Source organism: Corvus moneduloides, chromosome 7 (genome assembly GCF_009650955.1).
Source record: "Corvus moneduloides isolate bCorMon1 chromosome 7, bCorMon1.pri, whole genome shotgun sequence".
Taxonomy (NCBI): Eukaryota; Metazoa; Chordata; class Aves; order Passeriformes; family Corvidae; genus Corvus; species Corvus moneduloides.
The window spans coordinates 19,510,089-19,534,645 of NC_045482.1; the positions used below are offsets into that span (position 1 = coordinate 19,510,089).

General features: G+C 37.3%; 1 protein-coding gene across 20 annotated transcripts in view; it reads right to left on the minus strand.

Annotated features, from left to right (window-relative positions):
* The window catches only part of MYO3B (myosin IIIB), a 256,067-nt gene that overhangs the window by 191,780 nt on the left and 39,730 nt on the right, over window positions 1-24,557 (minus strand). For 19 of the 20 annotated variants that reach the window (XR_004241144.1, XM_032114004.1, XM_032114002.1 and 16 more), the window contains one exon: window positions 14,291-14,436. Coding sequence is in view for 19 of the 20 variants with exons in the window: in XM_032114004.1 (XP_031969895.1) it covers window positions 14,291-14,436 (146 nt within the window). In the remaining variant the exon portion in view is untranslated. Of the gene's footprint in view, window positions 1-14,290; window positions 14,437-18,788; window positions 18,875-24,557 lie in introns of those variants that run through there. The other variant, XM_032114016.1, reaches the window with a different exon arrangement.

The following is a 24,557-nucleotide window of genomic DNA, read 5'->3' on the forward strand; positions in this document are numbered from 1 at the left end:
TCATACCATGGTGACTCTGCCATTAGGCTCCATATCAACCCGGACACAAGGTAACACAGAGTATCTGTGATTTTTCAACTCACAGGTTGAAAACATGCTTTTTGGGGCCCTCTTTCCATCAACAATAAAACGTTTTCACTACATTGCTTCTATGAAAAGGGGGACTTGCTTCACAAAACCACACAAGTGGTTTTTCCATTTTCGCGTCTTTAATTTGTCTAATTTAGCTCTTACTTTCAAAGAGGAAGACACCTTCTTATCCTTCTATTTCATGAAGGTGTCTTCTTAGTTGAGGCTCTACAGAAATACAAATAAACCTAACAGTAACCCCATAAAAGAAGTTTATTACCACATGATTGATGTGGCTGGTACTGAACATGCAATTCAATCATTACACTCAGCAAAAGCAAGCACTTAAACCCTGCATTTTCAAAGGAAGTAAGGATTACACCTTCTTTGTATTTTATGACTCAACTTATGCTTTTCAGTTTAGTATTGTATGAACTGATATTATTCTGATAGCTCTACCAGTCTAGTTCAGAATTAAACATTTGCAGAGGGAATACATTAGTTAATGGTAGTGTATTTCCAATGGACCATTAGGAGGATCATATTCTGAAGCAATAGACTGAATAAATGCTGAAACATAAAGAAATGTACAAGATGTATAAGAGTACCATTTTTTGAAAAAGGAATTATCATTTAAGGTAATACACCTTCTGAGCAGGAGGACTGTATGTGGAATGAAATTTATTTGTTCCCTCTCCTATTCCATCCAATAAGCTTTATTCTAAAATACTTAAAATTTTGTCTGGTATTTTTTTTTAATTGTATGGCTTCTGAATCCCTGTAGATTATAACTGGAGTGAAGACTAATAAACACAGTATGATAAACATGAAAAATTTATTCATTACCAAAAAAAGTCCCATGACAACAATTCAAATAAACCCTCTCTTATGCAGAACTAAATGACAATAATACAGTAAGACCATATCCCAATAAACCTGTAAAGATGCTAATTTAAAACTCATGTGTTCCTTGAAACAGTTGGACAGGCTGTGGAAAATATTTTGGGAAAAATATTGACTCAATAAGCTAGGGTATCTAAGAAAGGATAAAGGTAGCTAAAACACATTTAAGGTAAGAACCGCTAATGATGCATGTAATGTGTAGCAAAGCAATTAGTGATGCAGTACGAAACAAAAAAAACCCTACAGAGCTGATATATTAGAATGTCATGGAACACATGAAAATCAAGAGGGATGCTTCTTTTTTAAATGCAAGATTTAACCCACACCTCATGCTGAATATTCTATGGTAAGCTATGAAAAGAAGTTTAAAAATCCAGAGAAAATGAAGAATTGAAAGAAGCAATGGGAAATGACAGACACAGGACAAGGGAACATTTTGAAGATGGGAAGCAACATCTTGGCAAAAGGAAAGACAAGACAATGCCAGGATTGGGAAAAATATCAAAGTACTAACAAGGTGAGAAGAGCAAAAAGTAAAAACAAGAGAAAAAAAGGATGATGAAGACAAACAAACCAAAATCCCCAAAGGCAAAACTAGGATAAAGAAGTAAATATACATCTACAATAAAAATAGAGGGTATAATATGGAACACAATTCTTCCTTCCTTCCTGAATTTCCTCTCAGCAATTAATTATGAGTAACTAAGGTCATTACATACTTGTTAACAGGACATGAGCACTCCATTTTAAATAAAACATAGAATGGCTAAACAAAGAAGAAAATTACACTTTTATCAAGTCAGATCTCTGGTTTTGTTGTAACATAAGATGTTTTCTGTTCTTTTTGCGTCCCCAGACAGTTCAAGCAGATGCTGCCTGCTCTAAAATCTGACATGCTTGCGAGCTGGCAACAGATCATGGATCATCAACTTGCCCAATGAATCCATCTTACTGTAATTCAAAACATCTTTATCCAGCACTTGTACTAATATGTGAACAGTCTGATAAGAGGGAATCTGATATAACTATACTGAGAATGAAGAAACCTAGCAGTTACATTTTAGCTAATTTAATCAAACTAAACTGCATAAAGTCAATCACTTTAGTCAGCCAGGTAGAAAGATGAAAGCTCTTACTACTATTTATTTCCCAATGCTCTCAGAGACTGTGGTGCTGGATGCCAAAGCAGAGATACCAACTCCCTCAAAAGCAGAAATGTTCCTTTGCCCTGTCACTCTCCAAGCTACCAAAGAAAGGTTTGCTCAGAAAAAGAAGTGCTCTCTTTCCAAGAGCACAAGATTTGCTTCCTCTGTTCTCGCAGACATATCTTTTATTTTTTTTGTAAATACAGCTTTCATTCATTGGATCTCAACATTCATTTGCCAAGTAGATTAAAATGCCAGTCTCAAAGATCTTATACCTTAGAGATCTTATATCTTAGAGATAAGCAGGGCTATGTTCAAGTTGCCCTTAACTTTTTTTTGGATACACTATAAAAATTTTGACACTTTTTCAATGAAACAAATATAGACCTCTGTAAAAATAATTGCACCTGCCCTGGAAAATTCACTTGGTTCTGGTAAGTTTTACCAGGTTTTTTTTCAGTCTTTAAACCTAGTTTTATACCTTTATACCTGTATTCAATGCTAATTTTTAAGGGTTACTAACAACACTGGACAAATTAGTCCAGTGATTGTTTATTCAGACTGGCTAAGTAAGTAAACTATCCTGTTTACTATTTGAATTCCTCCTAAAACACCTATATGGATGAAGTGAACATTTTTCCCACAGCACAGACTAATACAAGCTGGAAAGGACCTCAGAAGGTCTCTCCTCCAAGCTCCTGCTCAAAGCAAGATCATCTACGAGCTCAGCTCAGGTTTCTCAAGGCTTTATTGTCTCAGGTCTTCAAATTCATTTTCATTCAATTTCTGGTAAGGACTCTTTAGTTATCATGAAAGTCAGCACTTTGAAACCCAGCTATTGAACACGGCCATTGCTTTGTATCCCCACACTCCCAAGATCACAGTTAGCCACATACAAATACTGAACCTTAGCACAGAACCAACTTACAGGCCATTTCACCAGGCCTTCATCATTATTTACCACTTCCCCTCTCTTTTTCCTTTCTCCATTTCCTGCTTGCTATTTCTTCAAACAACACTCTAACATCTGGGAACCTAGCAGTTCCAAGTCATTTAATCTGACTACATTCCAGTTTGTTCATATGCAAAATGTGGTCTCTCTGCAGAGAATGCACTATCTAGCGTTTTGCCTGGGAGTTTTTCCTTGGCCTCATGATAGTTGTGAAAACTTGCACCTCCTGTAGGAACTCCTGGGAGAAGTTGCCATACAACAGAAATCTAAATGGCCTTTCATTATCATGAAATAAACCCACTGAAATCATTATTAACTCTCTGAATACTGTAGTTATAAAGATTTATAACCAATGCCTACTCCAATAAATATTTCTTTAAAAATTTTATGAGTTCTAACTTATGACTACATCTGTGATAGGAAAGAAATATAAGCCACTAATTGTTAATAGCAAATGTGCAGATATGTGTAGTGCATTATTACTGCACTAATCATGAGTAATGATTAAATACACTGCATAAAATCTTAACATTAATCAAACTGGTAACTGCAACAAGCAAATCAATACCTTTCAAAGCATAGCTCCTTTTCACAAAATATGTTTGCAAATAGTGTGATTGCTTTTTATTGCATATTTCTGAAAATTACTTTAGAGAGCAAAGCACATAGGCATTTTGTGACTTTTTATTACAAAAAAATAACCAACACACGTTCATTATGATCCTAAGGATAATTACAATCTTGCTAGAATGTGGCTAGTATCTAAAAAGTTCACTTTTTTTTTCTTCTGCTTCAGTCAGTCAGTGAATTAATTCCTTTATAAATATGAACATCAATATTCTATTTCTCAGAAAGGCGTCTGTTTTTTGATTATACCCCATGAAAGTTTCTGGAACTGTGAAAGGTACAAGGTGTCTTATTCACTCTGCAATACCAAACTATGTGAAGAGATTATCTTTTTTTCATGCAAAAATCTAATTTAATTTATTTGGCTCAATTCGTTGTAAGTGATGCGGGCTACTGAACTCCAATAGTAACCATAGGCTATAAAGTTTATTTTGGAATCCCACAAGGCTAATGGTGTATAATGAAGTTTCAGTTCTTTAGGACTGCACTACAAACCAGAACAGAATTTTGTTACTTTCCTTCAAACATTAAGTTCTAACTTGTATTTCTAAGGCACGAGTACGGGCAGTTGCCTGCACACCAACAGCCCTGCAAAACCATATGTTAAATGCACCATAACTCAACAGAGCACAAGTGTGTACCTTGCATGTGCAGCAATTCAGGGATAAAGACGTATGCAAAAAAAGGAAATGTTTGACAAAGTAAGACATCATAGGCAAAATATTAAAGTTTTATGAATGAAAATTTATAGCACTGATATGGCTTTCACCCAAGAAAGTGTTCCAGACTTCAAAAAAAGTGACTTTTTTGCAGTCTCCTCTTTCTCCTCCATGACTGACAGAGAAGCTTTATCACTATTTCATATAAAATACCTCTCACTAAAATTTAGTCATGCACACATGAGGGACTGTATGGTCTCAGTAACCTGCCTGTCGGCATTATGGCTCTGACACCACATAACTTTCCACTTAAAGAGCAATTAAAAAGAGGACTACAAGTTTTTCTACCATGCAACAAAACTTCAATTCAAACATCACCTTCTTCAAATCCACTGCAAAAAACCGAACACCTCTCTGGACTAAGCATGAAGATGGTTATCATGTGGCACAGCTACAAGATAAGGTAGACTGACTAAGGATGTTTGATAGACAGGAAATCTAAGGGAATTACTCATCCAGTATTTTCCTCTGGCAGCACTGAATACAAGTCTCTTGGGAAATTAAACTTTAATGCAGAGCTCCCCTCAAGGAAGTTAGGTGTGGAAACATCACGTGTCCTCTATTGTGGGTAAATCCCATGCCCAAAAACAACATCGTGCTATTTGCAGCCTTTGTGTGCAGTTGCAATACTTGGTATTTGGGCCCCACAAGAAGAAATCAATAAGGAAATAGATTTTCCTTCTTGCCAGTATTTAGAGAATTTAGCACAGTAACTAAGGCTTTATTTGCCTGTAGCTGTTCCATAGAAAAAAAGGGAAAAAAAATAAAAAAACCCCAAACAAACACAGGAGTTTACACAATTTAAATCCTGAAGGATCATTTTAAAAGGGAAGCAGAATGCAATTTTAACAGACCCTAAGTAGTCTGTTTTGTGAATGTTCACTTAATACCAGACCATGACATTCTTAAAATTTCAAGCAGGGAAACCTGCTCTGGTTACCTTGGTGATACATTGAAGACAAAATAGCACATAATTGTTGCTGATGTCACTGCTCCCAATTGTTTCCAAGGTTACAGAGTACCTCAAATAATTGTGATGTTTCATTTCTAGACTGTATTGGAAGCCCATTTTCTGTTCCCAGTAAATTGTTTAGTACTGCAGGTAATCCATCTAAACCTTATCTATTAACGCATCAGCAGCCTCTCAGCAACCTCTGGTAATGATGTAGGCTTATATGTTGAAAATGTAGCTATCCAGTTCTTTACTGAGCAACTTGACTCCTAGATTATCTTAATTATTTTTATCCTAAGAATCTATCTCTATAACAAAGTATATTAATCAATCATATAAAAAGATCTGAACATTTAATGTCTTAGGGCAAAGCAATATTACATGTGAGCTATCTACCTGAAAGGAAGCTGTTCTCTGCAGTAAATGGTGGAAAATTGGCTGTTAACTATTGTGAGATTTTCTCACAATCTTCAAACTCATTTTAAATGCAGAGCGTAAGTATTTTGCTGCACTAGAAACAAAAACCAGCCATGCTACATCTTCTCCATTGCAATGCCCGTGCACCTTAGCATGAACCTCCTTAAAAATCAGTATGTACTCTATGTAAGGATTACGCTGACAGTATTACTGCCAAAAGACAACTACAGACAATGCTGTTAACTACTGTAGTCCTGTCAAGAAAGAAGGGAGCAGTTTTGAAAACACACTAAAACCAACATATTTTTAGTCTACAATAATAAAAACAAGACTTGGTAGGTCAACTCTATCCCCTAAATCTAACTAAACCACATTTCAAATCCTCACTTCTGAACGAGACAACAGTAGATGTCCATCTTCCACCTCTCCTCCCACTGGATATGCCTTTCATCACATGACTGCTCTCAGACTGCAGGGCTTGACCTTGTCAGCAAGAAATTTTCCACTAGAGCAAAACAAAATGGCATTCACAGTATCTTAGCAGTCTGTTATTACTTATGCAATGGATTTTGAAAAGTAATAATTTACTTTAGAAACTGGATGACTAAAACAGTATATGTGCATTTAATGCACAAAATTAACTGCATATGGAGTCACAAAAAACATCTGTCTGGCATCTCAGCTTCTACCTAGGGTTCAGAGGCAGTTGAGTGCAGCATGGAGAGTAACACAGAGCATCAGAAGTGATTCTTTTTTATTTGCTCAGAAAATGGTTGAGAGCTGAGCATGTTTATTTTCACGATTATTCGAGTTTCCTGATGAATTCATTTCAGCTGCATGCATTTTAGCTCTTCTGTGTTATAGCAACAACTATACTGGCAGGAAACATTTGGTGAAACAGTCTGTTTTAAATAAGCACCAAAGAATATACCTATAAAACAACACCCTTCTATTCATGAGAAAGCCAGTTGGAGGAGAGACCCTTAATGAATCAAAAATCAGAAACATACTGTGCAGGCAAACTCCTCCTTAACAGCTGAAACAGTAAATGCTTACAACAGACTATTCAACAGCAAGCCACAGAGCACAAATTACAATTACTTGCTGAAATTAGGCTATGAATACACATGAATGAGGAGTGCATTTGCAAAATCAAATTCTATCTGTACATGACTTACAAAAAGGAAGAGAAAGACAAAATCAATGAGAAACAGGCAGATGTAGATAAGTTATGTGATAACTGAACAGTTAAGGAAGGAAAGGAGGGAAATTGCACCAAGATGATTTAATTTTAGGGCTGATTCCCTATTGTCTTATGTAATATATAAAAATACTTATAATATTCTACTACTTTCTCAAATATATTAAAATGTCATAAGGTAAATGAAAAACAGACCCCATTTTGCTATGATATGCTGCCAACTGCATACACTTCAATTTCTAGATCTACCGCCAGACTTAAAAGACCAGTTATATATGTGTACTTGGTACAGTCTTAGGCAGAAATAGCTCTCTGCTTTTTAAATAAAGATGATGTAATGAAGGTAACAATACCATCAGCCACTCATCACTTTGTTAAACCCTGGCACAAATCTAATTAAATCTGATATTCAAACCCAAGGATGAATTTGACTTTTTATGAATTCGTATACTCATTAGGAATTAATTAGTAACTAATAAGCCCTATACATCCTCATAAGGGCAGAGCCCTTGCCCTAAAGCCTTTTGGCACTTGCGTACTCTGAGACAATGTGACAGTAACATTACTAAAATACCTTGTCCTCATAGCACAGAACTCTTTCCCCGTGGACTTAACACATGTACTGTCAAATCATACAAACACCTACATCCACCACTAGAGGTGTACTGCAGGGGTCAAAATGGCCCAGTCCCATTCAACATCTTCATTAATGATGAGGCAGAGTGCACCCTCGGCAAGTGTGCTCATATTCCAACCTGTGAGGAATGGCTGGTACACCACAGGGTTGTGCTGCCATCCAAAGGGAAGGAACCTCAACAAGCTGGAGATACAGCCAACAGGAACCTCAGAAGTTCAGCAAAAGCAGTGCAGAGTCCTGCACCAGTATTTGCTGGGGGCTGACCATCAGGAAAGCTGCCTTGCGCCACAGGAACTGAGGGTTCCAGTGGGCACCAAGGTGAACACGAGCCTGGCACTGTGCCCTCGTGGTAGCAAAGGCTGGTGGTATCCTGGGCTGCATTAGGAGGGGTGATCCTTCCTTTCTACCAGCCCTGGTGAGGCCACATGTAGAGCACTGTGCCCAGTTCTGGCCTCCCCAGCACCAGAGAGACACAAAGCTACTGGAGACAGTCCAGAAAATAGTCACCAAGATTGATTAGGGAACTGGAGCACCTCTCACATGAGGAAAGGCTGAGACAGGCAGGACTGTTTAGCACAGGAAAGAGAAAGCTCAAAACAGGTATTATTAATATAGAAATACATGAAGGGAGAATAAACAAAACTGAGCCAGGTTCTTTTCAGTGGTGCCCAGTGACAGTGCAAGAGTTGATGTGCACACACTGTAACACAGAAGGTTCAACCTGAACATCAGGAAGCACTCTTTCACTGTGAGGGTGACTGAGAACTGGCACAGGTTGCCCAAACAAGTTGTGGAATTTCCATCCTTGCAGATACTTAAAAGCTGTATGGACACTGTCCTGGGCAGTCTGCTACAGATGACTCAGGTCGGACAAAATAACCTCCAGAGGTCTCTTCCAACCTCAACTACTCTGCGATTCGCTGGAAGAAAATACAGCCAAGCACACACACTTACTGACATTTTCAAAAACATATCAGTGCTTCACTTGCTGTGAAATCAGTGATCCTGAACTCTTTGGAAAAAATCAAACACAGAATGGAGATTTAAAGCATTGTAACAGAAATAAACTACAAAGTGACAAAGTGCTTCTTGGAAATTCCACTAGCTATCGAATGACATATTTGGGGACTTAAATAATTTTGAAAATCTAGTCATATTTCACTTGTTCAAGATTGTATGACAAGTCTGTAACCTCCTGAAGAATTAGACATGGTCTTCCCAATGCCTAGTCAAAGACCCATCTCTTTTTCCACCTAGAGATAGACTCTATTCTTGAGTCTATTCTATTCATACACCAACTAAAAAGAATCACAAGGACATTTAGTTCTGCTCACTAAATGTAACATCACCTTGCATTTTTAGTATTTGGAATTTTCTATAAAAATACAATCACAAAATAATGGAGATCCAGTGTATCAGACAATAAAAGATTGTATAAAAGCCAACTTACTCCTCAGACAATTACACACTGCTTTTACAGATACCATGATGCCCTACCTATAACCACAGGCAGTAGTTTAGTCACACTGCTGTAACTGCACTTCACATTCCTATTCAGACAGAAACAACATTATGCTCTGAAACTTCTATTCCTAATGCCAAATTATTTACTGTAAGACTATTTTCAGCATATTCCTTTAATTACCTTAAACACTTCATATTAAGTAACTACAATTGCATTAATTCTTTTGGCTTTTGTTTTACAAAAGCAATCAACTCTCAGCTTTATTGTCCTACAACACATACTCGTGTTTCTTTACTGTTCCAAGAAACAGCAGTAAAAGTGTATGCTACATGATATACTACAATCATGTCAATACCAATGCAGATGGCAAAATTACAGAAAAGTTGGAATATGAGAGGCTGCAGTATGAAAGGCTCTGTTAGAAAATGTTAATATTTAAAATGTCCCTGCAATGGATCTTACCTGTTCAGATGGATGAAACTACTTGCAGGTGCTTCACATGTATACAACAAAGCAAAGTGAAGGTGCAATGGGCTGTCCCACAGTCACTATATCTACTGAAGTTATATTCTATATCTATTCTCTCTCGACATGATCATACCTTAAAAATTACAATAATGGAGTACTCTTGAAGAACTTCTACAGAGTTTATTTACCAACATAAAAGGTGAGTGTATGGTGGCACAGAAAGTACAAAGATTCTGCCTATGTACAAATTATTATGAAGCTGAAGTTGTGATGGGGCAGGAAGTGGTTTGATCCTGCTGGATGCAGGTCAGCTGCTGAAGCAATCAAGCATCACTAAATTCAAGCTAATAAGTACTCCCAAGAGCTGTAAGTCTCAATACAGAACAACACAGGTGAAGAACTGCACCGTTCAACGAGTACTCACAAGCTCAATTCCATTCCGCTCCTGGTTATTTAACATGAATTAATGAAGCATAATAATTTTAAATGAAATTTCACTTAGTTCTCAGATTCTGTGAGTTAGAAAATTAAATAGCCATTTGTTATCACCAATCAATTTTAAAACAGGTGCCTTCCACTGCTCTCAGAAGAACACTTGACTGATAAATACATGAGTGGAGAATTCAGTTTAGTTTGTGTTAGTGTCAGCTGTCAGTGTAACCTAGAAAAATTGCTCTTTACCATGTCCCTGTAAAAAAGACTATATATAAAGAGACAAATCCTGAAACACAGGATCTTTGCAACATGATCTGAAATCCTCACTTTACACTAGTACATACACCCCACCCACCCTTTCCACACTATAACATACCATCTTTCTTTCCTCTTTACCACACAATTTTTATAGTCGTTACTTTTCAAAATTTCAAAACATTGCCAGTGATTTGTCATGATACCTCAAGAGATAGCGCTGATATGATGTAACATTTCTCACAAGATAACATAGTTTGAAGAATTTATGGACCTATTTTACTTTAAAAAGCTTAGGTGTAATGGTATTTGAGAATCTTTCACTTTGTAATATTTTGCCAAAACAGACACACCTAAGTAGTGACAGCAGATGGAAGAGGTTAAAAGTATCAACTCCCAAATTACCAACTTTGCTAGGCCACCTTCCTTTCATAATTTAGACCCTTCTGTTGGAGATTTGAAAATATATTCTAGGCAGATGACATGTTAACAGAATAATTTCATGGTTCAGTGTGTTCGCAGTATGATTTATCTCTTATCTCTAGGCACTGGAGGTCCCTTTTGAGGACATTTATTAGTTAGATCCAAGAATCCATTTTGATGAGAGAGAATATGTGCATGACCACAAAACAGAACATTAACATTTGCTCTGAGATAATGCTTCCTTCTCATTAGCAGTTTTAAGAAAAGACTCATGGACGTGCTATCACAACTGTTTCCAAAATACAGCACCTTCATACAACAAAATGTTCATGAATGAAAGAGGTTTTTAAAATTTGCATTAGTCCAGGAACTCATATCCCCTTCTCTTCTAAATCTACATAATATACTCAGAAATAAGGTCCAGAGTCTAATGAAACATCTAACTTAAAAATTAACTAGCATTTTCTTTTTCACTCCATTTTTGCTATTAGATATTTGCTGCAGGCACTACATTTTCTGTAGGACAAGGAACATTTAGCTGTTTAACCACTGGAAGATGCTTAAACATCTGGCTCGCAGCTCAGGCCATATTATCGACAGTATGAAGTTAATACTTAGACACCTTTAAAAAAACCACTGTGTTTTCAAAAACACTTAGCGTCCAGCATCTCCTGTTGTGAAGCACTAGTCAAGCTTTGAGAGAAGTGCAGCACAGTGGGATCTTTTTTTTTCATGGCCAAGTTCAAGTACTCTGTGATTTCTGAGGGTTCACCTGCCCTCTAGAAATAAGCTATTTTGTTGAGATAAACTCAGTCTCTAATCACGTTTTATGTTGCTTGACCCAGTGATAGAAAATCTGAATTTAAACAGGCATAAGAGGCCTCCTCTTCCCACAATGCCACAACCCATCTTGGGATCCTATGATGCATCCATAGACGCGCTTCTTTGCAGACCTCTGAGCTATTCAATCTGGAGATTAGTCCATCCCTGGTCCAAGTTACATAATACAGACATTAATCTATGTTAGCTGGAGGTAGTAAGTATACCAGAAGTCCTTGAGTTCTACACAAGAAGGTATCTCCAGACATCTTGGGGGTATGCAACTGCTCTGACTGCCTGTACAAAATTATTCATCTAATGGTTGATTCAAATCCTATAAAGTCGAAGTAAGGACTCATTGATTTAAATTATACTCATTTAAGACTAAGGCCTAGCTCTGCTGCTCATTATGTTGAAACTCAATGCAATGGCTAAAAGCACAACTGGCTCTCTCTAGAAAAAAAGCCAATGACTAAACTGACATAGAAACTTCTTGAGAAAGGAAAAAGTCTACAGAAACACACATTGAGATTTCTGCATCTAGTTTTGGCAATTCTGCCATTACTAACATTTAAAAATATTCATGAAAACAGATTATTAAACAGTGCTTGATAGCAAAACTTGAAAACCATTGCTAAGTTTTCTGCTAATGTAAAGCAACCAGCATCACAGAAAACAGACCAGTCTAGTACACAGAAGGCAGTATAAATAGAAAGATATGGATCAACTGGAGTCAAGAATGTTAGCAAACGAGGAACTAATTCTTGATAACTCTTTGAGTGAGTGATGTCTAAGTGTCTTTTACTGTGAAGAGCAATGTCACCTCTTCTCCAAACTACAGTCAAATCAGCCCAGTCAACAAAAAATTATCCTGGGAGAACACATACAGAAATCCCATACAAAAATCAAAGAATCAATAGTCCATTACATTTATTGCTTGTTATTACCCATTACATTTATTGTTTGTTATTTGCAGAAGCTTTTTGCACTTCCAGATAAAATGGAGCTTGACTGTAGGGAACCATAGTCACACCCGAACTGTGCTCAGAGGATTTTGGATTGAACAGTCTCAGAAGGTGAGCTCCAATGCTTCTATACTTCACTGCTTGACACTCAACATCCAGTGCTCAGAGAAACCACTTTCAGTCTGAGAAGAGCCTCACTGCTCATGTTGAAAAGGCTGTTAAAAATGTGTGCATTTCAGCACAGTTATCAGGAACTTCTCTGAGAATACTTCCGAACTGTCAAGCTACTCTAAGAGGGGAACACACCTTTTTGTCATATTTGCTATCCCTCTGAATTGATTTCAGACAAGTACCAGGAGAGAAGTTCCATCTCCTATAGCCCAGGCGCTTATGCCAGCCAGCACTCATCATGGTCCACTTCATCTAATAAGAATGCATAGTTAGAAGCAGCAGGGCTATAGCTCATATAATGCACAGCAGAGGAAAATATCTTGACTTAAAAATTGATACTATTTGGTAAATGTATACATTATTTGATTAATCAAATAGATAATTCACCTTTGTTTTGCTAAGTCATACAGAGATGCAACAGCACATAGAAAAAGAGCCAAACTGTAGACAGAAATCAAAGACTCTACATGCCCTACTTCATGTATATTCCTATTGCTTGCCCTTACTTTTGGTAAGATTTCTGTCGTTTTAAACTGTTTTCACCACTGATAAAATTTATAGATATTGTTTTAGTAATTTGAAGCCTCCCTTGCCTTAACTGCCTGGACCTGTTTTACACTCATGTAAAGGCAAAAAGATCAACTGCTGCTTCAGCATGAATAATTTTGGAAAGAGCGGTGGTAGTTCATGTCTGAGCTGGGGAGAAAGAGATAACTGTATGAGCCAGAACCCAGCACAACTGCATCTGCATATAAATAGACTTAATCAGAAATGCAAATTGCAATCAGAAGAAATTTTAAAAGCCTATGACAACTGTGTAGATAACAAAAGGTCAAACACTTGTATTGCTGAAGGTTTTAAACTGTTAAGTCAGTGGTGATTCTTCATGAGCCAAAATGTGGAAAACAGAAGTACTTGCCAGTCTAATCAATGAAGGACAATTTCTGTATTTCTTCTATTACTACAACTGTTCTGTTGCTAAACTCTATTTTACACTGTCAATCTCAACTTATTCAGGAAGACTCAATGAAATGAAAACAAATGAAATCAAAACTAGACAGTATGAAATAATACAGCTAATTTATATGACTATATATAGAAGGAAATTTATATCCCTTTTTCATAACCAATCCAGTATCATTCATATTGGATTGTCCATGGATGACAATCCAAATCTTCACATTTTAACATCCTTAGGTAAATAAAAAATAAATTATGACTACAGTTTGCTGAAACTGCCAGACTGCTTCATAGCACTGTCAAAATTGTATGTTTTACTTTTACAGTAAAACAAGCCTAAGACTCTAGGGAACATTTGAAAATGTTGTTTAACAGTTACAAATGTTGGCTTCTCCTTTTGAAATAAACGTTTTCATCAATAGAAGCTAAGAAAAGTTCTATTGGAAGGAAGGTACCTGGATATTATATGATTTTATATTCTAAAGTAAGAATAAAATAAATAAGTCTTCATCATTTCAAGGAATTCTAAATATAAATTATCATAGAAGCCAGGCTGAAAAAAAAGTCTTTGACATTACAGCTTTTTATTGTCTTTCTGCAGAAGAGATTCTTAGGATTTGAAGCACAAATATTTACCAAATATTTCTCCTTTGACTAGACTGCCTTTGAACAAACTAGTGAGTGAAGAGAGCCATCTAGTGCCATACCTTGGAATTTTAAAAAGGGTTTTCACCGGATGCATGTCAAATAAAGGAGGGTCTCCATCCCCCAGTTCAATAGCTGTTATTCCCAAGGACCATACGTCACATCGAGCATCATATGAGTAGTCATACTGTTGTTCACAAGCAATGACCTACAAGAAGAGAAGCAGAGAAACCAACGCTTTAACCTAATGTACAATTTATGTCATCCAATATAACATTTTTGAGTCATGTCTAAAATGCTATGTAATCAAATCCATGTCATTTTTGCCTGTATATACAAGACAGAAGAAACACCACAAAAAGGTAACAGTAAATTAGAACTTCTCTTAGGTTTGTTTTCTTTAAAAGCAATCTGTTTCTTTTTTTAAAATACATTAAGCTCCATGGGATGCTTCAAACATCTATACATAGAACATCAACACTAAATTCTGTTTTTGAAAGAACTACTTACAGAAACCTATTATAATAGCAGAGAACCCTAATGATGTTATTCTTATTAACTTCTATGACAATTCATGAGGATAGACCGATTTGCACAGCTGGTTTTTAGATAAGGATGCTCCATCAGTAGTTTCTGCCTTTTTTTGTTGTTGTTCAGTTTTTGTTGTTGTTGTTGTTTTGTTTTGTATTTAATGAATTTGAGTAGTTTTAAAAAAATCTTAGGTAACATACCACATACCTTGTCTAAGAAAAATGGATGTGAACGGGAATCTCTCCTTGGATATCAGAACTGTTTTACATCACAAACTTAATACACACTTCCACCCAACCCAATGATCACATTCTAATATGCTAACTATTAGTGTAACCTGAATCTAAATGTGAGATTCAAACCAAAGTTTAAATTTAGCTCTTATCTTTGCAAAAGGATGAGACAAAAATTGCAGCTTCACTGCATTTTATTATGATTTGGAATTCAGGCTCAAGTTTGTCTTCCCAAGTCTCATCAATTAAACAATTACTTTGAAAACTTGTTGGATCCCTGCATATTGCTAGTATCAACTTCCATGATTTTTCTCATGGTTTTTAAAGTATCTTTAATAATTTGTATTTAAGATAAAAAGAATATGCCCTAGGGTGGCTGTACCTGCTCTAGAAGGTATTGTATTTTTTTTTAACTTCTGTATTACTTCTGAGTTCCTGTGTTAGGGCTTCAGTTTGGAACACCACTTTGCAAAGATCGCAACATGCAAGTCATCAACGCGAGTAGCTGCTGGCAGAGAGTCACCTGTTAGAAAAAAACCTTTCCTGGAGAAGCTGCTGATTCCAGCTTAACATCTTAGTTGCTTTCTCCATAAACGCCACATAACAAAGGCACTCCTGACTCTGGTAGTGATTCTGTCCAACTGGCCCATAGAACTTGTCCATCTCTTATTTGGGACTCATGACCCCACTGTAGTGCATTCATCATTTATTTTATCAGAAATCAGGGATGCTGAACACAGTTAAAATAATACTGAAATGTTCATGGGGGGAGGTTTGCATTAAAGTTGCACATTAGTTAATTCCTTTTCTTTTCCTAGAGCAAATCAGTCCAGAAAAATTAAGACCTTTCCAAATTTTTTTATCTATGTTTTGACAAGTGTTGAGATCACTCTATCTCCTCAGTTTTTCCAATTATTATGCCAGAGAAACAAGAAAAATGAAAGTAAGCACTGCAAAAGAGGATTCAAAGATTTTTTTTCCTTCAACTTGAAGAGGCACAGCTTTGTTAGTTAAGCCGGTGTTTTTCAAAGTTGTCACACAAAGATAATTTCTCCACCTCCCTTCTGTTCAACAGAATGTCTTAAATGAAAGTTCTGGAATAATTTTTAGTTCTTCAAAATGTTTGCTATAGCCTTGATCTCATCACAGAGATCACTCTATCTCTTAAAACATGCATAACTACATAGCTCAAGCAGAGTGCTTTAGCGGGCTCTGTTTAGAGGCCTGTTTGTTTAGAAGCTCTGTTTCAGAGGCCTTCATGATAATTTCATATTCTTATATCATTTGTGAGAGAGAAAAGATCAAATGCAAAAATTTGGAAAGTTGGTAGAGAGATGCATCAGAGATACTTAAATAATATATTCTAAAGAGGCTATCATTGAAATTTTGCTCAGAGATTGAAGAGGAAGCTTATACTTCTTGATTATTTTGGGGTTTTCTATACAGTTCCCCAAATAATCTGTATACTCAATCACCCTTCCTCAAAAAAATCATCCAAGTTGGCTTCCAAGGCCATGGCTTGGAAGCTTATCCGTATGTGGCTAATTTTATGCACTGTGCTCTCCTTCCTTTTTTAACACATGAAAAATATTTATCTGCTTAGTACAAAATCCGCTAGAAACCATTTCCTGAAGGTGAATACCTTTGAAGTTGCCTGGATTCTCATCGGTGTGCTGAGTCCTTTGCAAATACTTGTCTATTTGTTCTAAAACTTTATGATGCAGAGGAATATATTTTCATTTTCAAGAGAAGGAAAAGAAGGACCTGTTCAAGGTCACACTGGACTTCATCAGCAATGCCACACACATAGCTGGTCTCCCACATTCAAAGATACCATGATTTTTTCCCTACAAGCACATCACAATTGCTTCTAACTACAGGATGATGACAAACTTTGCTCTATATCTTGGTCTTACAAAGTTTAACAAACTACACTAAAATTATTAGCATCAGACCTCATTGTGTTCATAGTGGGTGGGCAAAAGAAAATATACTGCAACTGTTGTTTCTAAAAACAAAAAATAAGTCTTAGAACTTTTTTCACCTTCACAGTATATTACCTACCAAAGAGAAAAGAATGTATAAGGCATCTTTGTGTCTTCTGCTCCACAGCTAACAGCTACACCTCCAATACATATATAATGACAGTATAAAGACACTAGGGCAAAATACTGCTGTTCTAACCAAGGTGAATTAGACACCATTAGATTTTCTTCCATTCTGTTATAGACGTTATAGTGACTATTTCAGAAAAAAATATTCCGCTTAATATATATTCTTTTTTTAAAAGAAAATAAGCCAGTGGACCATACAAACCAGTATGTTTTATACCATTAGCTTGACAATAGTGAGATTAGCCTCACAGAAAAGATACAAAATGAACTACTCTTCATTCAGTACGCAGAACGTACGTGAACTTAACAATCACTTTGATTTGAAACAAGTGTTTTCTGTGGAACATATTAGAATCTTACCAAGTTATGCACCCCTTGGAGAAACACAGATACCACTAATTTTGATTTTTAAAGCAAGAATCAAATGTTATCTTTTTTCCTTGATGAAAGGTGCACATCAACAGTTTGCTTTATGTGTTGGCTAGCAGAGAACACTCTCTCTTGCAATGTGAAGAAGAAAGTGTTCTCTAAGTCACAGTTTACAAGCCAGCCAAGTCCTTGGGAATGCCCCAGTCCTGTTTTGCCTTAAAAACTATTGCTACTCCCTGCAGAGCAAAAATCTCTAAAAGCCAAATACAAAAGAGGAATATGCTATTGACTTATCTTTCATTATATTCCTGTCTCTAATCTGGAACTCAGAGACACTTTTTTTTTTTTGAAACATCTCTACTTTTTGTTGGAGTTTTGGAGCTGAGAGTATCGCTCAGCATTGCTGATGCCTGCTCTGCCCAGTGGGGCATGAAGACAGAGAGCCCAGAAGAAATGATCTGAAACTGAAGAACATGCTACTCCCTTTCTCTTCCTTGTGGAAAGACATCACATTTGTACAAATTTCATATCCAGCAAAATCCTCCCCTGCTTGTAAAAGTGAAACAGAAGAAGTTGTTTGCTTTGCTGCAAACATTATGTTCATGGCAAAGCCTCAGGGGGTGATGTAGCTAATCTTGAGATTTGCTAGTAAACATCATGGGAACAAGCACCAAGTCTCTCACTTCAGCATAGGCTGACTGCATGCACACAGTAGCCCTGGTTGCTAAGGGGACAGGCTGTCACCTTTTGTTTCAGTTGTAATTTCATCATGATTTCATGTCCAGTCATACTGCTGTAGGTTGAAAAGCATTCAAACACCAGACAGAGAAACAGAAAGTGTGATGCTAGTTGTCAACACTAATTGTGCTGTGGGTCACACCAGTACAGAATGAGGGGATGGGGAATTCACAGGTCTGGAAAAATGGTACATAAACAAATCATTCACACTAATTGGAGGGAATTTAGAGAAGCCAGTGCCTAGGCATTCTGTGTGCTTTATAACTCATACAGAAACACAAAAATTCACAGAGATACACAAGATGACTCACACCTTGACAAGAAAACTTTATATTCAAGGATATAATTCTGCTTGTTCTGAAATCAATACAAATACTCCTCTGAACTTCAGCAAGCCCAGTAGCAGATCAAAGGTGGATTTAAAAGAAGCAAAACAGGCAATACAGAGAACTACCTATTATTTGGACAGTGGTCATACTGACTTGTGCAGAGAGAGGAAGCTGTAATATGTTTAGGTAAAGTAAAATACATCAAACCCTTTAAAGTTTACCCAGAATTATTATAAGTGAACTTACTTTCACTTTGCCTCAGTATATACAGTGCCTGTACAAAGCAGAGCTGCAAGCATATGCTGATAATAGCAGCAGAGATGTGCTACCTGGAGACAACTGCTGCACAATGAGCGCTGCTGATCCACCCGCAGGAAGGAGCCTGGAGGTAGCAGGGTTGCTGCTGCTGGAGTGAGGCAGTGCCAGGCTCAGCTGATGGAGCCAACTAAGCAGCTTATGTGGCGTGTGAGCACTGCTGAGAAGCACTGCGCACGGAAAATGAATGTGGCACAAAGTTGTTACCCTTGCTGCAAGGAAAACAAGATTGCTAGCTGTGCCAGTCAAGTGAAATAAACCAACTGAACTTCTGGGCTCCATCTGACACTATAAAACCCAGCTTCATTTGTTTCCATTGGAAATACAATATTAAATATTCTTCTAATTCCTATGCACCAAAACCAAAAAAGTCTTTCATGATAGCATTTAGCAGCACTAGGGATACTGAATTAGACAAATCAAAGTGATACTTATCTATATCTATCTGTCCATCACTTCCTCTTTCCCTCTTTTCAATCCACTCTTCAAGCACATTCATAAATTAAAAAAAGCAATTTTGTGTTTGAAATTGGTTCCCTATTCCTGCATTTTCTTATTTGGATTTCAGTTCCTTATTTTGTACCATCATACAAATTTTTCCATAGTATATCAGAAAATTATTACATTGTTATAAACGTTACCAAAATAAGTAGTAAATAACATTTAAAATAAGTCCTATAAGTAATTATAACAATTAATACTGATTCATTGTAAATTAATTATATGTCAAGTAGTCAAACTTTTAACAGCTGTGAGTAATCAATTTTTATTTTTATTTTTAACTCACCCAAGGGAGATATTCCTGAGACCATTAGACTGCTCTGGCAACAGGCTACATTTGTAGGGGAGCGTAATACCTTTTATTGGACCAAATGATACAGTAAGGAAAAACAGACAGGCTTTCAAGCACACAAATCTTGCTTTTACACCATGAGACCATCACAAACTCAATACTGCTCATAATAGAATTGACACATTTTGCTTCTGATCCACACATTTACTCCAGAGCAGTAGTACATATACTACACACCGCACACAGATTTTCAAACCGTCTTTCACAAAGAAAGCAAAAACTAAGAGCCAACTCCAGCCTCCTAAGTAAACATACTTCATGTAGGCAACTCAGTGCAGACCCACGTGGTCTTGAACTGATTTTGTCTGATGTTTTGGGCTTGTTGTTTTGATTTGTCTTTTAAATCTTTAAACACCCTACACGAAAGCTTTACAACCCCTCCATAGCTGTTAAAACAAAACAGAAGCAACTCCTCCGCATCCCTTCACAAGACTACGGCTATGTCATCAACGTTACTGGCAATGTTCCCTGAGATTTCCTCCAGCTGCCATGTACTTTTCAACTCCTTCCTGCCATGCTAGCCCAGGTGGAGATCAGTTCTCCAGGGGTCAAAGGAGGAGGTGATGCATTCTGCCAGACATCACTTTTGAAGGAGAGCTTGCTGGCGCTGTCCTGTTGTGCTCTCTGCCTCTCTTGTATGTAATGTCCTTTAAAGAAACCTCTGTATTCCAATTCAACTTTCTACATCCACTGCTTTCATTCTGGACTTTACTCAACTTCAATATAACTCCTTACTACAGCAGTTTGTTAAAGGTTTGGTTTCAGAGTCACAGAAAAAGAAGAAAGTAGGGGAAAAACCAGGACAGAAACAGCAATTTCCTTTATCTCTTTAAAGAAAAAAAAAATCTGTATTCACAAAAAAAATCTTTTAAAAATCATCTGTCAGCTCTCAGAAGGTGGCATCTCAGAGTCACAGGCATTTCAGTCATGTGCAGCCATTTAGAGACTTAATTCTACCCCACATTCTGCCACTGATCTGCTGTAAGTTCTTAAGCAAATCACTTCACTTCTATGTCCCTCAGTCGTTCCATGCAGTCTTGCCCTATCTATTTAGAGCAATTGTTCCCACTCTTCCCCCCATGCCTTCCCACACTTACACTTCAGTAGTTCCTCTCCGGCATGCCTATACCTAGTTCCACATGAACCACAGCACTGCACTCAAACCCAGGGCTGCATTTCGAGAAGACAGCTAATATTCCCTAAAAATAATTCCCAGTACACTGCAGTGTCCCAGCACCTTAACCTCCTGAAAAACAGGATGTAATTTCATAATGTATGTCAAGTGGGAAATTCCTTTTCACCCTAGGCTTAATATAGTATCACCTATGTGACAAATTATTTAATGCTACTTATCTTTATCTTTGACATTTATCTATTGCATTTATTATTTTTACCTCTTAAATGCATGGAATTTTCAAATATTTCACTGTTAATTAATCAAGATGCCAGATACACACAAGGTCCATAAAAGCAGCAGCAGATTTGTCTATTTCCATCTGTAAAGGTTTTTTCTAAGGACAGTTGTTTGGGTGTTTGTTTTTTTTTTTTTTTTTTTTGCAAATTATCCTTTCACTCTTTTCTCATTTATTGTAATTTACAAGGTAAAAAGACCACAAAACTGAAAAACTGTAATAAGAGCTAATTTAATAACCTATCTCTTATCATTAGCTGTAAGAGAATTGTTAGTATACTTTCACGGAAGATGCTAAAATATTTTCAAAACTTTCCTTAATAGTGAAGGTATAATATTATTTATCACAAAATAAGCATACTTTTCCACTGTAAAACTGTTTTCAAATGGCTTTCAGGCAGAAAAGTAAGTGTATATACTTTCTTTAAAGCTATACCCTATTTATACTAACTATCAGATTCTTACAGTTCATTATAAACCAGCATGTACAAAATTCCTTGCTTAGCTGGCAATTAAAAGTATAGTGAAAATGTGCATATGCGAAAAGCTAATTTTAGCAAATTGACCTTGAATCTCTTGATGTAAGCAAAGGGCTGGCAAATAGAAAAGGTTGAAATACGACAAGATGAGACTATACTAAATTGTTTCACGGGAATGTATCACTGTACCTGTTAAGAGTTAATTAAAAACATGAAAGGAAAGATGGAGAGGGACTTTTTACAAGAACATGTAGTGACAGAATAAGAGGGAGTGGATTCAAACTGAGAGAGTAGGTTTAGATGAGATATTAGGAAAAAATTCTTTACTGTGAGGATGGTGAGGCACTGGAACAGGTTGCCCACAGAAGCTGTGGATGCCCCATCCCTGGAAGTGTCTAAGGTCAGGTTGGATGGGGCTCTGAGCAACCTGGTCAAGTGGAAGGAGTCCCTTCCCAGGCAGGGGACCTGGAAACAGATGAACTTTAAGGTCCCTTCCAACCCAAACCTATGATTCTATGATTCAATAAGCCCAGGTTAGTGATGGGCTTATCTTTCCTATGCTGTTTTCCCAATTCAGTATTTAACTACACATTAAATGTATTTACAATTAAATGAATTTTTTCCCAAATTCTAAGACCTGAATACAGCCCTTACTATAATAAACACTGACTTCAGCAGAAAAGTTGCTGTGAAGTTTTTGCAAAATTATATTTTTCTCTGTGTATATTTTTAAACTATATTAATGCAAGTTATTTGTTGGGGTGCCTTCTTACCACCTAGTTTTGTTAATTTTTCATTAGATATGCAAAGACACAGCTTCATACTGAAACAATGCAAATATTATTCATTGTTTCAGGATTAGACTTACTTCACATACACATGATCAGATTTAAAGTTTAAAAAGAACACAAAGGAACATTGGGAAAATAAAGACAATTTAAGCTAGTCACCTACTGTTCTAACACTTTGGAAATTTATTCTGATCCTCAGATGTACTGAATTTTATCCTAGTAGAATGCCTTGATTCAGCAGGACAAAGGAAAACTGTCTGGGGCAGTCTTACTGATCATTACTTCCTCCTGGCAGGACGGCAACAAATATTCAAAACACAGAATTGAGACAGCTTTAAATAATACTGTGACATCTGAGTATCTCTGAAAATAGGAAAACAGACCCAAGATTTTACCTCTGGTTAACTCATTATTACAGAATTCATATACCTTTACCACAATGTCACATCCTTTCCTACTCATGTGTCATATGTCATATTTCAACACCTAATCCTTCAAAGGATCAACTATGTTTTAATTATGTTCTTTTTAAAATGTAAGTATACAGTCACCAGTAACATTTTTTTAGCAGTTATCAGTAAAATATAACAGCATATTCCCTGCAGTTTTAAATTATCTTCAGCATCTCTCCAGTTCTTTCTGACTTCAAGTATCTTTTTCTATTTCCATTCTTAAAACTAAATTTGGGCCAAACATGTACATATATCTGTACATGGAGCAGATCATCTTGAGTGTGATCACATGGCATACATAGGACAACCAAGAGATCAGACCCAGCCAGCAGGAAGGGCAGGTCCTGCCCAATAAACTTGACCCCCTTTTATGGCCAGGTGACCTACCTAGTAGATGAGGGAAAGGCTGTGGATGTTGTTTATCTGGACATGATGGTCCTTTGACACAATCTCCTACAGCATACTCCTGGAAAAGCTGGCAGCACGTGGCTTGGAGAGGTGCACTCTTCACTGAGTTAAGAACTGGCTGGATGGCCAGGCTCAGAGAATGGTGGAGAACGGTGCTGCATCCAGTGGGTGTTTGGTCACCAGTGGTGTCCCCCAGGGATCAGGGTTGGGCCTAGTCCTGTTTAATATCTTCACTGATGATCTGGATGAGGAGATCAAGCATACAGCACTACAGGCTGGGGGCAGAGTGGCTGGAAAGTGGCCCAGTGGGAAAGGACTTGGTGGTGCAGGTCAACAGCAGCTGAACACGAGCCAGTGTGTGCCCAGATAGCCAAGAAGGCCAGTGGCATCCTGGTCTGTATCAGGAATAGTGTGGCCAGCAGGGCCAGGACAATGACTGTCCCCCTGTACTCAGCACTGGTGAGGTCACCCCTTGAGTGCTGTGTCCAGTTGTGGGCCTCTCAGTTCAGGAGGGATGTTGAGGTGCTGGACTGTGTCCAGGGAAGGGCAAGGAAGCTGGTGAAGGGTGTGGAGCACAAGTTCTGTGAGGAGCAGCTGAGGGAGCTGGGGGTGTTTAGCCTGGAGAAGAGGAGGCTCGGGGGGACCTTATTGCTCTCTACAACTCCCTGGAAGGAGCGTGTAGCCACGCAGGGGTCAGCCTCTTTTCAAAGACAACATGAGCCAGGACAAGGGGTCATAGTTTTAAGCTGTGTCAGGGAAGGTTTAGGTTGAACATTAAGAAGAATTTCTTCAGAGAACGGGTGATTAAATATTGGAATGGGCTACCCAGGGAGATCATGTAGTCAAAATCCCCAGAGGTGCTTAAGGAAAGACTGGATGTGCCACTCAGTGCCATGGTCTAGTTGACATGATGGTTGGTCATAGGTTGGACTCAGTGATTTCAGAGGTCTTTTCCACCTACTTGACTCTGTGATTCTGTTATTTTGTGATCTTCTAACTGAGCATGTTTCAAGAGTCAAATTTTCAGCTCGATCATGATAATGTAATCATATGTGTGGAAAAAAATCTGCAATTCTATTTAAACTAGATTTTGTTCAGTTATGCACTGGAAGTTAAAAACAAGACTAATGTTACTGCTTAGAACCACAGATGTAAAGGCAGTTCAGTACAAAAGCTTCAAATCTGATTTATCCTGCTAGCATACAGCACAGTTTATTTCAGCACAACAGAAGCAGATTCTAGGTAACTTGTTTGCTAACAGGCAGCTTTAAACATACTAACACTATCCTGACTTATCTTTTATTGG